Source organism: Zophobas morio, unplaced genomic scaffold (genome assembly GCF_036711695.1).
Source record: "Zophobas morio isolate AGI-343-1 ecotype UQ-CSIRO unplaced genomic scaffold, CSIRO_AGI_Zmor_V1 ptg000031l, whole genome shotgun sequence".
Classification (NCBI taxonomy): Eukaryota; Metazoa; Arthropoda; class Insecta; order Coleoptera; family Tenebrionidae; genus Zophobas; species Zophobas morio.
In genome coordinates, this window is record NW_026972136.1 from 9,794,173 (window position 1) to 9,809,632 (window position 15,460).

The following is a 15,460-nucleotide window of genomic DNA, read 5'->3' on the forward strand; positions in this document are numbered from 1 at the left end:
ACAAAATCTTCGTCACAATGATAATCAGTTAATGAACTTCCTTACTAAATTTAGTAGTCTACTGCACTATGGACCTCGTAAATTCCACAAGTACTACTGTTATAGATGCAGTTGCCAAACTTTCAAAAGTCGGTTTTTCCTGGTACGACTACATCCTTTTTTCCGTGATGCTACTATTTAGTGCCATCATTGGAATCTACTTTGGATGTTTCGGGACCAAGCAATCCACGGCCAATGAGTACCTTATGGGAGGAAAAACTATGAAGGTTATTCCTATTGCCATCTCTCTAGTGGCCAGGTACTATATTTACTAACGAATTATCTAAACACAAACATAAATATTTTTGTTTTAGTCATACGTCTGGCATTACTCTTCTAGCACTACCAGCTGATGTGTACCGCTATGGAGCTGGATACTGGCTAGGAGGAATCTCCATGGCCATTCTTTGCGTCATCACTGTTTACGTATACTTACCCGTGTTTTATAATTTAGAACTGATTAGTACGTACGAGTACTTGGAACGAAGATTTGATAACAAAGCCAGACAATTCGCCTCTTTTCTGTATGCACTTGGTGTGTTTCTTTATTTGCCCATTGTCGTCTACATTCCAGCTTTGGCCTTCTCGGCTGGTAAGTTTTCTAATTTAGTTATAGCCAAAGTTTTATTTAGATTTTCTAGCTACTGGAGTCAATGTACATTTGATCACTCCTCTCGTCTGCAGTGTGTGTATATTCTACACCACAATAGGAGGTTTAAAAGCGGTAGTATGGACAGACACTTTACAATTTACTGTGACAGTCGGAGCCATCGCAACTGTGTTCATGTTGGGAGTTAAATCAGCTGGTGGTTTTACATTTGTGTGGAATAAAGCGATCGAGGGTCATAGACTGGACATTTTTGAGTAAGCAGGTGTTAGTTGGTGTCTGCTTTATTCTAAAGTGATTTCAGTTTTGACCTCGACCCCACCAAACGTGACACGTTTTGGATTGTTGTCATCGGTTTAACGTTCCACTGGTTGGCCCAAATCAGTGTCCACCAAAGCTGCGTCCAAAAATTTCTTTCAGTACCTACATTGAAAGACTCCATGATGTAAGTACCTGTAGTATAAAATCCACAACTAACCGAAAATAGGTCTGTTGTTTACTACACTGTTGGAATGACGGTGATGAAGACTGCTAGTGTGTTGACTGGGTTCGTTATGTACACTAAGTACTCCGCCTGTGATCCTTTCACAACAAAGCAAGTGACAAGGAACGACCAACTCTTACCCTACTACGTTCTAGACGTTGCCAAAAATATCCCAGGTCTGTCTGGACTCTTCATAGCCGGAGTTTTCAGCGCAGCTTTAAGGTAATAGTTTGTCAAGGTACCACTCAAATAACAATAACAATTTTAGTACTCTTTCGGCAAATCTTAATTGTTTAGCTGGAACCATTTACGAGGACTTTGTTAGTAAAATAGTCACGAAAAATATCTCCCCAAAAACATCTAGCAACATTTTGAAAGTTATTGTAATACTGACTGGGATCTTATGTACGGCTCTAGTTTTTGCAATTGAACACATGGGAGGTTTGTTAACGCTGTCTATTAGTTTTCATGCGGTGACGCAAGGTCCCATGTTGGCAATGTTCACACTTGGCATGCTTTTCCCAAAAGCAAATTCTAAGGTGAGTATTTTGGTGAAAATGATCTGGTTTGTAAAAATTTTGGTTTAGGGTGCCCTGTATGGTGGAATCGGTGGTCTACTATTTCTGGCGTCGATTTCTTTTCCTGCCAAGTACTTCGAAATGCAAGGGTTGTTTAAATATGCACCCAAACCGCTTTCAGTAGATGGTTGCAGTTTTATGAATCACACAAATTTTGTGTTCAACGCTACTGTATTTAATACTACAAGAAATTATATGTCATTGAAGTGAGTACCAACTGTCGACTTAATCAACAGTGTTTTTGAAATTGGTTTCTAGGACTGCATCGGCACCATTCCAAGTACCATACATCTTTAGAATTTCGCATTACTACTACAGTTTAATGGGATGTACAGTTAGTATAGTTTTGGGACTAATAATTAGCTACATGACAAACAAAGAGGACCATCCTGTCGACAGATCTCTCTTAAGTCCTGTGATTTATCGCTTTCTGCCTAAAGATTCAAAGATTAATGGTACCCTTAGATACAGCAGTGTGGAAAAGGAACTGCAAGTTGATCCAATTTCGACGAAACCCAAAGAAAATGGACTTGAAACTATTGACACAACTACCTAATTTGCGTTTATGTTTATTTTTATCTAACTAATTTAACTAAAACACCTAAAGATGGAACAAATAGGTCTTACTAGATGGAAATTAAATTTTCTTGGGTTTTTAAGAACAGTTACTATAGGCGAGTTATCAGTATTTCTCCCCTGTGTATAATTTTCAAATGGGAACAAGGAACGCTTAAAGAATAAGTTGAAACTACAATCGCGGTTAGTTTATCAATGTGAAGAATGTAATATTTTTTCATTTGTTGTACGGATGTCTTTAGTCAATTTTTAAGAGTACCTGAAAATGTAGATACTATGAGTTTTATGTATTATCTTGTATTTACCTCTGAACTATAATAAACTTCACAATTAATTGCGTAGCATATTTATTTAATTCTTTTTGAATTTTATAAAAGCTTTCGCTTTTTCTGTAAAAATATCACATTCTAATCTTTCTTACATGTACTTGTGGTTTATAAATCCGCCTTAAGTTTTTTCCCTTGGCATCCAGATTTTTTTACACTGTAACTGGTATTATCCATATATTTTTAGTTTATAGGGATTATCATTAAAAAATAAAATTTCCCAAACTCAAATTTCATAAAAGGCGAAATCTGTTTTTGTACTGTACTTCTAGGGCGAGAGAAGTTCTGTCTAAATAACCTTCCGCCATGTTTTTTGGAATATTATATTACGTATATGTTCGATCGTATGTTGTTAAGAAGGCTCTGGAAGAACTCGAATGCTTAAAAAATCTCTGAACCAAATTTTTGAAAATATTAAACTTCAGAGTTGAAGTAATTCAATAGGCTTTAAATGAATTTAATTGAAAATCTAAAATTCCAACAAAAATTGTCAAAATGACTCTGTCAACATCAAAAAAACTTCCCCGGTTCTATTCTGTCGTGGGTCGCTTTTTTTCTTACATTATGACCAGCTTTATCTATATTTTTGAACACACATGATTATCACAAAGTACTTAAATAAAAATAAAATTTTATCATTTTTCGAAAAAATTGGACTTCAAGAGGAAGGGAAGTTCTCTGTAATAACATAAGATCAATTTTTTTAGAAGATATGTAGTGATACGTTTTTTGTTAGTGTTTTACTGTCTGTTAAAGTTTTAGGAACTACATTTGTAACAAATTCCCAGCAAACAAATTACCAATGGACCAAAATAGAAACTATTTTTCATTGCAGTTAAAAATCTTTTTAAATCTATTGTCTCAAAATTATTAGCAATAATCTTTTGGTAACGACATTTATATTACTTCAAGCCAGAATTTTAACAGTTATGGTAATAATTTTAGAAATTTTGACGTTAGGTAAAAATTAACGTAACATCACATTTTGGCACGGTGTTAGTTAATATTTTAACATGTTCAAAACGGTTTTTGATTCAGCTTCAAAGCATAAGGGTTTTACATAATTTAATTTAAACCTTTAAAACATTCTTAATTAACACGTATAATTCAAAATAAAAAAAAATCACGCTAAACTCAAAACGAAAATAAACTGAAAATATACACAATTTTGAAATCACATTACTCAAGGTTTATCCTGTGAAAAAAAATGATGGGCCAATATGATTTAATTGTAAAATATTAGTGCTTATACCTACAATAAAAATTGCATTCTTCTTAACTCCGTAATAAATCCACCAAAGCTGTATTTCGCTTCTTATTTAATTTGCGTCTGTGTCTAACAATACCATCCATAAATCATTTGATATTTACTATAAACGTACTACAGAGTTTGTACTTAATTGTGCAATTTTGTTAACCGGAATCGAGAAAACGTATTTTTTATGCATTTCAAGTAAACAACACATTAGTTTTCAAACTAATAAATAGTGATTAACAATGATCATTTCCTGAAATTGTTACAAAATTTATAGAGAAAACAACCCAAGACAAATCTGCTTTATCACACTTATCGTCATGTTTATACAAGTACCAACAATACCTATGTAAATTTAATTAATCCATTTAAGCAAAACCGTTTTATATAAAATTCTGCTCGCACTTTCATTCCACATGTGCTACTAGCAAATCTGACGTTTTTACCATGGACGTGACAACATCTACACCCGTGGCAACAGCAGTACTTAGTGCTGTTGCCAATCTTACCAAAGTTACATTTTCCTGGTACGACTACATTCTGTTTTCGGTGATGTTACTTCTTAGTGCCATTATTGGAATCTACTTCGGTTGCTTTGGTAGTAAGCAATCAACAGCCAACGAGTACCTCATGGGTGGAAAAACCATGAAGGTTATTCCTATTGCCATCTCTCTAGTAGCAAGGTAAGCCCAAAATTCGACTTACCAAATTTAAAAAAATATATTTTAGTCACACTTCTGGAATCACTCTTTTAGCGTTACCAGCCGATGTCTATCGGTATGGTGCTGCATATTGGCTAGGAGGAATCTCTATGGCGATTCTTTGCGTCGTCACTATTTACGTGTACTTACCTGTATTTTTCAATTTACAACTAATCAGTACTTACGAGTACCTGGAGAGACGGTTTGACAACAGAACAAGACTGTTTGCTTCTTTTCTATACGCCGTATCTGTTTTTCTCTATTTACCAATAGTAGTTTACATTCCTGCTTTAGCTTTCTCAGCTGGTACGTATCCAAACACTTGTGCAAACTTTACTCAAATCAATTTTTAGCTACTGGCCTCAACGTCCATTTTATAACACCTCTAGTTTGTGGTATATGCATTTTTTACACAACCATCGGTGGTTTGAAGGCAGTAGTATGGACCGACACACTTCAATTCTCTGTAACAATTGGTGCTATAGCAACTGTTTTTGTGTTAGGTGTTAAATCAGCTGGTGGCTTCAGCCACGTTTGGAATAAAGCACTGGAAGGTCACAGAATTGATCTCTTTGAGTGAGTTACAAACAATAAAAATTTTGGTCTTTTAGTAATATTGTTGTAGTTTCGATCTTGACCCAACGAAACGTGAAAGCTTTTGGATTGTTGTTATTGGTTTGACAGTCCATTGGTTAGCTCAGGTCGCGATTCATCAAAGTTGCGTCCAAAAATTTTTAGCAATATCTACAATACGACAATCTAATATGTACGCTACTAGGTTAAGTAAAATTTCAAGTAAAGCACTATGTTGACAGGTCTGTAATTTTCTTTACTACTGGAATGACACTGATGAAGACTGCAAGCGTTCTAACGGGTTTCGTCATGTATGCCAAGTACTCCGACTGTGATCCTTTCACCACCAAACAAGTCACCAGAAACGACCAGTTATTACCATACTATGTTATGGATGTCGCTAGAAATATACCAGGCCTTTCAGGTATTTTTATAGCAGGAGTGTTTAGTGCAGCGTTGAGGTACAAAGTGACAGATTTATGAGGCCAGGCTTGCAGTGAAAATGTTTTAGTACCCTTTCAGCTACTCTGAATTGTCTAGCTGGAACGATATACGAAGACTTTGTCAGCAGATTCGTCAAGAAAAATATTTCCCAAAAATCTGTTAGCAACATTCTGAAAATTATTGTAGTGATAACTGGAGTGCTATGTACCGCTCTAGTTTTTGCCATTGAACATATGGGAGGTTTGTTAAAACTGTCGATTAGTTTTAATGCTGTGACGCAAGGGCCTTTGTTAGCAATGTTTACACTAGGGATGCTTTTCCCTAGAGCGAACTCCAAAGTGAGTGGTTAATTTTTAGATTGGAGAACATGAATGAGATTTTAATTCTAGGGTGCACTCTATGGAGGTATCGGGGGTCTTATCTTACTCTCTGCTCTAGTTTTTCCTGCCAAATATTTTGAAATGTTGGGACTTTTCAAGTATCCCCCAAAACCACTTTCAACTGATGGTTGTGATTTTCTGAATACTACTAGTTTAGTGTTGAACACGACACTTGCCGAAACTACTACTCCTATAGACAGTTTTGTAACTGAATCTTTCACGTGAGTACAATTTAACTAATAGTGCAAGTTTGTTTTGAGATTGTTTTTTCTAGGAACGAGTCGGTACCATTTCAAGTACCTTTTATATTCAGAATCTCTTACTACTATTACACTTTAATAGGTTGTGCTATGAGTATGATAATAGGAATAATTATTAGTTACATGACAAATAAGGACCAGTGTCCTGTGGATAAAGCTCTTTTGAGTCCTGTAATTTATTCGTTCTTGCCAGAAGATTCCAAAAAGAATGGTGCCATAGTGTACACCAGTGTCGAAAAAGCTCTGCACACGTTAAGTCCTAGAACAGAAAAGGAAAACGCCACTGTTACAAATTGAATTATTAAGTACATATTTGTAATTTATATAATATATTTTGAAATGCTTACACCGTTTTGACTTACAAAAATTTCTCGTATGAAAAAAAATCAACACTGAGATAATGATGTTTAAAATTTTACGAAATTGAAAATGCCCACGAGCCATCAGACTGGAAGTCGCATTATTATAGAAGTTCAATTAAAATGAAATTTCTAATACGGCGCTAAAGTGCCACGTGACCGACTCAACGCCAATCAAACTTGGGCAAACGCCTCGTTAAATGCGTGATTAACTTAATCTTAGTTAAAATATTGCGACGCCTATGGGTTTATCGAGGTTTTTCTAGTATGTGCGGCGGTGATGGGTGACTCATCATTGGTGACGGCGGCCATGCGGCGTTCGCATAAAGACAAGTCTGGAGCAGGTTACCGGAAGTCTCGATTGCAGCGTCCAGAATCCAGAGGAATGTATGACTTTTAACAGAGGCCACCTTCGGGAACAGATTATTCAGTCGAGTCGAGTCGAGTCCAGAGAATGTTGAGCAGAGCCAGTCAAGTTGCGCCGAAATTATTTTGTACATAATCGCTGTGTAACTAGACGTGTAAATTCGAGTTACTAAGAAATACATTGTTGAGTTTGACCCACACTGATTTTAATAACCGATCGTCACAACAATATTACTGTTAGAAATAGAACACAAAAATAAACGACTATATTGTAGTAAACTCTGTAGAGTAGTGTAACTATTGGACTGCTTTCAGCTGCAAAACCACTCATAGATTTTTGATTCTGTCAAGTTATTAGTATTGGAGACTCAGTTTCCGTTGATTCCATATCTCAAATTAAACAGTACGTTCTTGGTTTTAAGTTGTTTATAATAATAGTTGCACCGATACTTTTATCTTCTTTATAAGGGGTATACATTTGTCATATAGGGGTTAGAAAAAGAAGAAAAAATAACAATTTTTTTTTATTTTTCCAAGAAGTGTTAAGTGTTACGTTATCTTTTCGTTCCTCGCAATGCCAACTTAAAAGGCCTTTAAACACGATAAAGCTATCATTTTAGTACACCATTCATATTTAGTACCTTTTATCACAAAATATATTTCCATTTTTACTTCTGTGCGCACTTCGTAGAGAAGGCGACATTAGAGCTTCTAGAAATCAGTTGTATGGTGTTTTATACTTTTCAATTCAGTTAATCAGTTCTTATAATCGTACTCGTATTTGTTGCAATTGTTCACAAGGCATAACTGAGATGTAATCGATAATAATCTCTCAAATACTCCTGGTAATTAATACACAAAACTTCTATACAATAGTCAATAAATGTATTTAAACATTAAACATCTGCATTATTTTAGATCAGAAGAAACACCATGAATAGCTCAATGACTCTGCAAAATAGTACGAGAATAACTCTCGAATGGTACGATTACACAATCTTTAGCATCATGTTTGCTGTTAGTACCTCAGCTGGAATCTACTATGGATGCTTAGGAAAGAAACAAAAAACTATAAGCGGATATTTATTAGGAAATAAGAGAATAAATGCATTACCGATTGCACTTTCTGTAGCTGTGGGGTAACACTATTCTGTTAAACCTTAGTTATAAAAAAAACTTTGTGCAGACACTTTTCAGCCATAACTCTAATGGTGGCACCTGCTGATGTTTACAAATATGGAGCGTTCCAGTGGCTTGGTTGCATTTCCATGGTCTTATTGGTTATATTATCTGTTTATATTTACTTCCCCGTGTTTTTCAACCTTCAACTAACAAGTGCATACGAGTACTTGGAAAGAAGATTCGATAAAAAGACCAAGTTATTAGCTTCCATTTTATATCTGTTATGTGAATTTATTTTTCTCGCTGTGGCTGTTTATACACCGTCGTTGGCACTATCAACCTGTAAGTTTTCGTTTCTCTGCATTTCAATTTTGACTTATTTAGTCTGTAGCCACTGGAATTCACGTTCATTTAATATCTTCTACAACATGTGCTATATGTGTTTTTTATACTGCAATCGGAGGACTACAAACAGTGGTTTGGACAGATCTTTTCCAATTTGGTGTAATTATAGTATCAATGCTCACAGTGTCTATTATTGGTACTATTTCAAGTGGAGGTTTCATATCAGTATGGGAGAACGCTTTAAAAGGCGACAGACTTAATATATTTGAGTAAGTATTGAGAAAATGTTTTCAAGGTGTTTTTTTTTTGTTCTAGTTTTGATCCAAATCCAACGAAACGAGACAGTTTCTGGACTTATTTCTTTGGATATACAGCTCATTTTACTAACTACATCAGTCTTACCCAATCCGGATTACAGAAATTTTTAGCTCTACCAACGTTTCGTGAAAGTGTGTGGTATGTACTTATTATTGTCCCGACTATAGTTGAAACTGCCACTACAGGTCTGTGATTTATGTGGCTATTTCCCTAAGCATCGTATATACTTTCATTGTCTTCATTGGTCTTCTCATGTATGCACAATATTCAAAATGTGATCCCTTTACCAGAAAAAAAATCCAAAGGCATGAACAGATCTTACCTTATTATATTATGGATGTAGCTGGACACGTACCCGGTGTTTCGGGTTTTTTCTTAGTGGCTTTATTTTGTGCTTCATTGAGGTAGGACCCAATACCACGTAGACGTTTATTTTGATAACCAACAATTAATTTCAGTACAATATCGTCTAGTTTAAATGGGATAGCTGGAGTAATTTACAAAGATTTCTTGTATAAATTTTTAAATGAAAATATTAAGGAAAAAACTGTGACAAATATTTTGAAATTGATTGTAGCACTTTGTGGCATTGCGATCATAGGTTTGGTTTTAATAATGCAGCATTTGGGAGACATTATTCCGTTGGCTACTAGTATTGCAGCAATGTCACAAGGACCATCTATGGGCATGTTCACTTTAGGCGTTCTGTTTCCAAAAGCAAATGCTGAAGTAAAATGTCGGTTTAAATTCAGCAGTATGACAGTGCTTATGTTTTAGGGTGCGTTTTATGGAGCTATTGGTGGTTTCATTTTCACAGCAAGTATCGGCATGCCTTTGAAATTTTACAATTTAGAGAAAACGTTTGCCTACCCATCAAAATCTCTCTCAGTTGAAAATTGCAGCGCTTCAAATCAAACTGCAGAATTTGAATTTCAGCACATAAATCATTCTCTTGTACAGTCTAGTACTTCTTCACCGTATTTTGCTAGTAAAAGAAAACGAACAGAGGAGTAGGTTCACAATAATTTGCCTATATTTTTTTAATTATATTTTTGTAGAAAACTGCCACCTTTTATGTTTCGCATTTCGCACTTTTACCACACATTTCTTGGTGCGCTTGTTACAGTAATGTTAGGACTGGTAATCAGTTACTTCACAAATAAGGGTGATAGTATAACTGACAAAACATTTTTGACTCCATTTGTTCACAAGTTTGTACCACACAAGTTAGATAAGCGAGAAATGCAAAATCTCGTAAAGCATACTCGTAATAAATAATAAAAATAGGATGAATAAGTAATCAAATACTTCCAATAATTTAAAATAAAATTCTATTTAGAAATGATAACCACTATTAGAAAAACTTGTACCCTACCAGACAGAAGCAAGAATAAAAAATTGGGCGAAACATTATGAAATTTGATTTTCCGACCGTAAGCTAAGGAAGTACTGTAATATCCATCGTATTTAAATATCTGTAGTACTTTAGACAAAGAAGAAACACCATGAATAACTCTACTCTGCAAAATAGTACAGAAAGAAGTCTCGAATGGTACGATTACGCAGTCTTTAGCATCATACTTGTTATCAGTACCTTAGCTGGAATCTACTATGGATGCTGGGGAACCAAACAAAAAACCATAAGTGGTTACTTATTAGGAAATAAAAAGATGACTGCATTGCCGATTGCACTTTCTGTAGCCGTGGGGTAACATCATTCTAATTAACCAAAACCTTAAATAAAGAAACTCTCTGTGCAGACATTTTACAGCCGTAACTGTAATGGTAATGCCTGCTGATGTTTATAAATATGGAGCGTTCCAGTGGTTTGCTTGTATTTCTATGTTCTTATTGGTTATATTATCTGTTTATATTTACTTCCCCGTATTTTTCAACCTTCAACTAACAAGTGCATATGAGTACTTGGAAAGAAGATTCGACAAAAAGACCAAGTTTTTAGCATCCACATTGTATCTGGTGTGCGAACTTATTTTTCTCGCTGTAGCTGCTTATACACCATCGTTGGCACTTTCAATCTGTAAGTTTTCGTTTCTTCGCGTTTCACTATTGACTAATTTAGTTTGTAGCTACTGGAATTAACGTGCATTTAATATCTTCTACAATTTGTGCTATATGTGTGTTTTATACTGCAATCGGAGGATTGAAAACAGTGGTTTGGACGGATTTTTTTCAGTTTGGTGTAATTATAGTAACGCTGCTAATAGTATCTGTTGTTGGTAGTATTTCAAGTGGAGGTTTCTTATCAATATGGAAACAAGCTTTAAAAGGCGACAGACTTAATATATTTGAGTAAGTAGTGAAAAAAAATTGTCAAAGTATTTTATTTTGTTCCAGTTTGGATCCGAATCCAACAAAACGAGACAGTTTTTGGGGTTATTTGTTTGGATTTACTGCCCACTATACTAACTACGTCAGTCTTACCCAATCTGGATTACAGAAATTTTTAGCTCTACCAACGTTTCGTGAAAGTGTGTGGTATGTAGATATTATTGTAGCGACTATAGTTGAAAGTGGTACTGCAGGTCTGTGATTTATGTGGGTATTTGTCTAAGCATCGTATATACTTTCATTGTTTTCATTGGTCTCCTGATGTATGCAAAATATTCAAAATGTGATCCTTTTCTCAGCAGAAAAATCCAAAGGCATGAACAGATGGTACCTTATTATATTATGAATGTAGCTGGACATGTACCTGGTATTTCAGGTTGTTTCTTGGTGGCTTTATTTTGTGCTTCATTGAGGTAGTACCCAATGATGCTTATTTTGATAACCAATCGTTACGTTTCAGTACAATATCGTCAAGTTTAAACGCTATAGCTGGCGTATTTTACAAAGATTTCTTGTATAGATTTTTAAGTAAAAATATTAAGGAAAAAACTGTGACAAATATTTTGAAATTGATTGTCGCACTTTGTGGCATTGCAATCATAGGTTTGGTTTCAATAATGCAGCATTTGGGAGACATTGCTCCATTGGCTGCTAGTATTGCAGCAATGTCACATGGACCCTCCATGGGCATGTTCACCTTAGGCGTTCTGTTTCCAAAAGCAAACGCTGAAGTAAAATGTCGATTTAAATTTCATTCAATGACAAGATTTATTTTTTAGGGTGCATTTTATGGAGCTATTGGTGGTTTCATTTTCACAGCAAGTATCGCCATACCTTTAAAGTTTTACAATTTAGAGAAAACGTTTGCCTACCCATCAAAACCTCTCTCAGTTGAAAGTTGCAGTGTTTCAAATCAAACGACAGAATTTGATTTTCAACAGTTAAATAATTCTCTTGTGCATTCTAGTACTTCTTCATCGTATTTGGCCCCTAAAAGTAAACCAATAGAAAAGTTGGTTTACAATAATTTAGCTATATTTTATTGTTTTAATTATATTTTTGTAGAAAACTGCCACCTTTTATGTTTCGCATTACGCACTTGTACCATACTTTTTTTGGTGCACTTGTTACAGTAATGTTGGGACTGGTAATCAGTTACTTTACAAATAAGGGTGACAGTATAACTGACAAAAGATTTTTGACTCCATTTGTTCACAGGTTTGTACCAGATAAGTCAGATAAGAGAGAAATGCAAAATCTCGTAAAGCATAATAAATAGTAAAATCAATGTTAGTGTAAAACATAGTTATAAGTTGTTTGTGTTAGAAATAGGATGAATAAGTAATGAAATACTTTCAATAATTTAAAATAAAATTTTATTTCGAAATGAATTGTTATCAATTTTGTGTGTATATATTAGGAATATCGTGTAGATAGTAAAACTCTAACTAAAATTTGTTTGTAATTTTTTCTTTCAAACATTGAACATTTTCACCCACAGCGTTTCAAATTTTTAGAATTTTGTCGTCGTCAACTGAACCGTCTTTTATTTTTAGAATATTATTTTATTGTTATTGTTTAATGGGTATTCTTATTACTTTATTTTAGATAGAAAACTTATCATTCAAAAGTATGACTATCTTTTAGGTAGGATCTAGTATAATTTTGCGATGGCGTGTTCAGATTTGGAGGCAGGATGAAGAGAAAAATTTTGATTAGTAATGTAACATGTTTATGATACCCTTAAAGTGGTTGCAAGATCATACAGCTGTCCGTTTCTGTATTTACTAAATTTTCGAATTTTAAAGCTAATCCAAAATTCCATCCAAGATACATGTCTGATGACGATGTTGTCAATAGAAGAATAGATGTAAAATGGCCGCCTACTTTCTATTTTTTTCATATTCTAGGAGCTATAAAACGTCGAGAAAAAATGAAATTAGTTATTAAGTGAACCCTGTACAAAGTTTTATAGCTTTCATAAATCAACAGTTTTATTTCTTAGTAACTCCAAATTACACGACTAACTCTATAGCGATTATGTACAGAATAATTCCGACTCGACTGGAATGGATTTGACTAGACTTCTCCCATTGTATGAACTACATTAACTGCTCCCGACGGTGGTTCCCATTTAAACAGCCGCGCGGTGCTTCTCGAAGATCTCCGTCACAGCTTCTAGGCTTATTCTCGAACACCCGTCGCGACATCCGCTTCCAAGTTTTTCGTCGGCCGCCGTCGCCGACAATGACTTATGATCGCCATACATACTAGAACCCATAGGCGTCGTACCGAGGCAGCGTATGGGTTTCTTTCGTAACAATACTAAATCAAAAAAGATATCAAGCATTTTACACTACCACTTTGATAAATAATGCATCCACATGAATTCTACTAAACAAACACATAGATTTAGATACCACAGCATAACATATTCAACGTGACTTAAAAAATATCAATAACATAATGGGATCCCTGCTAAAAACTAAGTAACTTTTACTAAATAACAAGCTATAAATCATTTCTAAATTCTGAGAATATGAAAACTTATACCATGCACATCTCTAAACAGGTGAATTAATAATTTGTTTAACCCTAAATTTAACCAATAATTTTTAAATTTCAACTTTCTATAGATGCAACCAATAACGAGGTTAAGATCAAACGACGCAACGTTTACCACCGCAACAGCACCGTCATCAGCTTTATAAAGATAGCGGTAGCAGAACAAAAGAAAACACAAGAAACTGGGACGCAATATATTTTCATATCTAATATAACCATTAGCTTAGAAGCAAGTAAATATGTAATTTTGTATAAAAAAAGTGAGGTTGTTTTGAATAAATCAGAAGCTTTATTGGCTTTTTACTCACTCTACGCCACAATTGTTCACACTAAAACATTGACGAACTCGAATCAATAATAATTATTTTTATATATTACGTAAATTTAGTAAACCCATCCATATAGTCTATATTCTGACTACTATGTCTGCGACTTAATTTTTGTCATCACTCATCACTTTATAACCATTTAGCAGAGAAAAATGCTTCACTTTTTCTTCATTTTCTCTGTCACATATTTAGATATGGTCTGTACTAATTTATTTAAAGAATCAAGAAAAACTTTTTTCCAGCAACAGCTCCAAAAATATTCAATTCTGTCTACAAAAAACTCTGAACGTACATCGTGCAGTTACATTAATTTCGACTTGGAATGCAGCATGGATGTTCTCACCAACTTTCTAAAGCAGAATAATTGTCCTTCGATAATTGTGGACGAAAATTTTATCGACACAGACAACGAAGTAATCAAAAGCAAAGAAACTTTTATTTTTATAAGTAACATAACTGGAGTCCACGAAACGATCGATCAAATCCGCAGTTACACGTTTTGAAGTTCAAGAAGCCATAACCACTTTATAATATGCAGTTCCGTAGACAACAGAAATTTTAAACCGAATCATTAATTTCGTAGTTGTGTTTGTGTTTGACTTTCTCCAAATTTTTTCGTTCAACCCTTTCAAAAACGAAATGTTGAATTTAAGCCACAAACGAAGAAATTTTTTCCCAAACAAAGTTAAAAATTTGTATGGGCAGCAACTACGCGTGTCTCTATGGGCTGACTGGCCCTTGATTGCACACGAAAATGGTAAATGGTCTGGGGAAGACTACGAGACGTTGCAGCTGGTGATGGAGATGGTTAATAAATAAATAAATAAATAAATTTATTGCCCAACAGACTTTATCCATTTATAGGACAATATATAGGTAAAGTAAAATAAGATACAGCTCGAGGATATACAGAATTAAAACAAAAACTAATAATTAACACAAAGAACAACAATGTAAATTTAAACAGCGCAAATGGTAAACATTACATTAAGGTTAAATAACTAACTAATATGGAATCTGGCAATGACAAGAAAAATTAAATTATGTTATCTTATATCGTAAATTATTATCAATATATTTTAATATTTTATTCAAACTGTCAAAGTGTAAGTCACAATTATGACAAAGAGTGTTAAACTTATGTTGCATATTAGTTAACGGAGCTTTGGAGCCCAAATTAGTTCTGACACGTTCTATGCTAAACGTTAGTGGATACCTAGATTGAGGTCTTGGTACATGAAAACGGATTTGTGAAAATAGGTGTATACAATCAATCTTATTGTGGACTAAATCGTATATGAATTTGATTAGCATTTTAGTTCTCCTAAAACACAAAGCTTCAATATTATAGATAGAAAGCAACAACTCTTGAGACGTACCACGAACAGGATAATTGCCAAACTCTTTATAATGTAGATATTTTATAAATCTACGTTGAACATTTTCCAGTTTTAAAATACTAACATGATAATAGGGGTCCCATA

At 34.3% G+C, this 15,460-nt stretch overlaps 4 protein-coding genes across 7 annotated transcripts; all 4 read left to right on the plus strand.

Moving 5' to 3' along the window:
* The first annotated feature begins 5 nt into the window (after window positions 1–5).
* LOC135139510 (sodium-coupled monocarboxylate transporter 2-like) lies at window positions 6–2,596 on the plus strand. Its single transcript, XM_064069768.1, has 8 exons — window positions 6–298; window positions 354–631; window positions 681–903; window positions 951–1,091; window positions 1,134–1,352; window positions 1,399–1,669; window positions 1,718–1,914; window positions 1,967–2,596. Exons 1-8 carry the CDS (start codon window positions 69–71, stop codon window positions 2,262–2,264), a joined length of 1,857 nt encoding a protein of 618 aa, XP_063925838.1. The 5' UTR covers window positions 6–68; the 3' UTR covers window positions 2,265–2,596.
* Window positions 2,597–4,065: 1,469 nt separating this feature from the next.
* On the plus strand, window positions 4,066–7,142 carry LOC135139415 (sodium-coupled monocarboxylate transporter 1-like). Of its 2 annotated transcripts, XM_064069633.1 has the most exons (9): window positions 4,066–4,548; window positions 4,595–4,872; window positions 4,920–5,142; window positions 5,192–5,332; window positions 5,382–5,600; window positions 5,651–5,921; window positions 5,973–6,184; window positions 6,238–6,528; window positions 6,849–7,142. In XM_064069633.1, exons 1-8 carry the CDS (start codon window positions 4,313–4,315, stop codon window positions 6,518–6,520), a joined length of 1,863 nt encoding a protein of 620 aa, XP_063925703.1. In that variant the 5' UTR covers window positions 4,066–4,312; the 3' UTR covers window positions 6,521–6,528; window positions 6,849–7,142. The 2 variants fall into 2 exon arrangements, with proteins under 2 accessions (XP_063925703.1, XP_063925702.1); XM_064069632.1 differs by lacking the exon at window positions 6,849–7,142 and having other exon boundaries at window positions 6,238–6,567.
* A 55-nt stretch (window positions 7,143–7,197) lies between these two features.
* Window positions 7,198–10,256, plus strand: LOC135139416 (sodium-coupled monocarboxylate transporter 1-like). Of its 3 annotated transcripts, XR_010282153.1 has the most exons (10): window positions 7,198–7,793; window positions 7,867–8,087; window positions 8,135–8,412; window positions 8,462–8,684; window positions 8,731–8,871; window positions 8,919–9,137; window positions 9,192–9,462; window positions 9,511–9,743; window positions 9,792–10,166; window positions 10,223–10,256. XR_010282153.1 is itself a non-coding variant. In XM_064069635.1 (9 exons), the coding sequence occupies exons 2-9, from the start codon at window positions 7,882–7,884 to the stop codon at window positions 10,009–10,011; spliced, it is 1,791 nt and encodes a 596-aa protein (XP_063925705.1). In that variant the 5' UTR covers window positions 7,198–7,793; window positions 7,867–7,881; the 3' UTR covers window positions 10,012–10,172. The 3 variants fall into 3 exon arrangements, 1 of the variants encoding a protein (XP_063925705.1); XM_064069635.1 differs by lacking the exon at window positions 10,223–10,256 and having other exon boundaries at window positions 9,792–10,172; XR_010282154.1 differs by lacking the exon at window positions 7,198–7,793 and having other exon boundaries at window positions 8,064–8,412.
* Window positions 10,257–10,444: 188 nt separating this feature from the next.
* On the plus strand, window positions 10,445–12,347 carry LOC135139371 (sodium-coupled monocarboxylate transporter 1-like). The gene is made up of 8 exons (XM_064069578.1): window positions 10,445–10,771; window positions 10,821–11,043; window positions 11,089–11,229; window positions 11,277–11,495; window positions 11,543–11,813; window positions 11,862–12,094; window positions 12,216–12,229; window positions 12,301–12,347. The coding sequence occupies exons 1-8, from the start codon at window positions 10,516–10,518 to the stop codon at window positions 12,345–12,347; spliced, it is 1,404 nt and encodes a 467-aa protein (XP_063925648.1). The 5' UTR covers window positions 10,445–10,515.
* The last annotated feature ends 3,113 nt before the right edge of the window (window positions 12,348–15,460 follow it).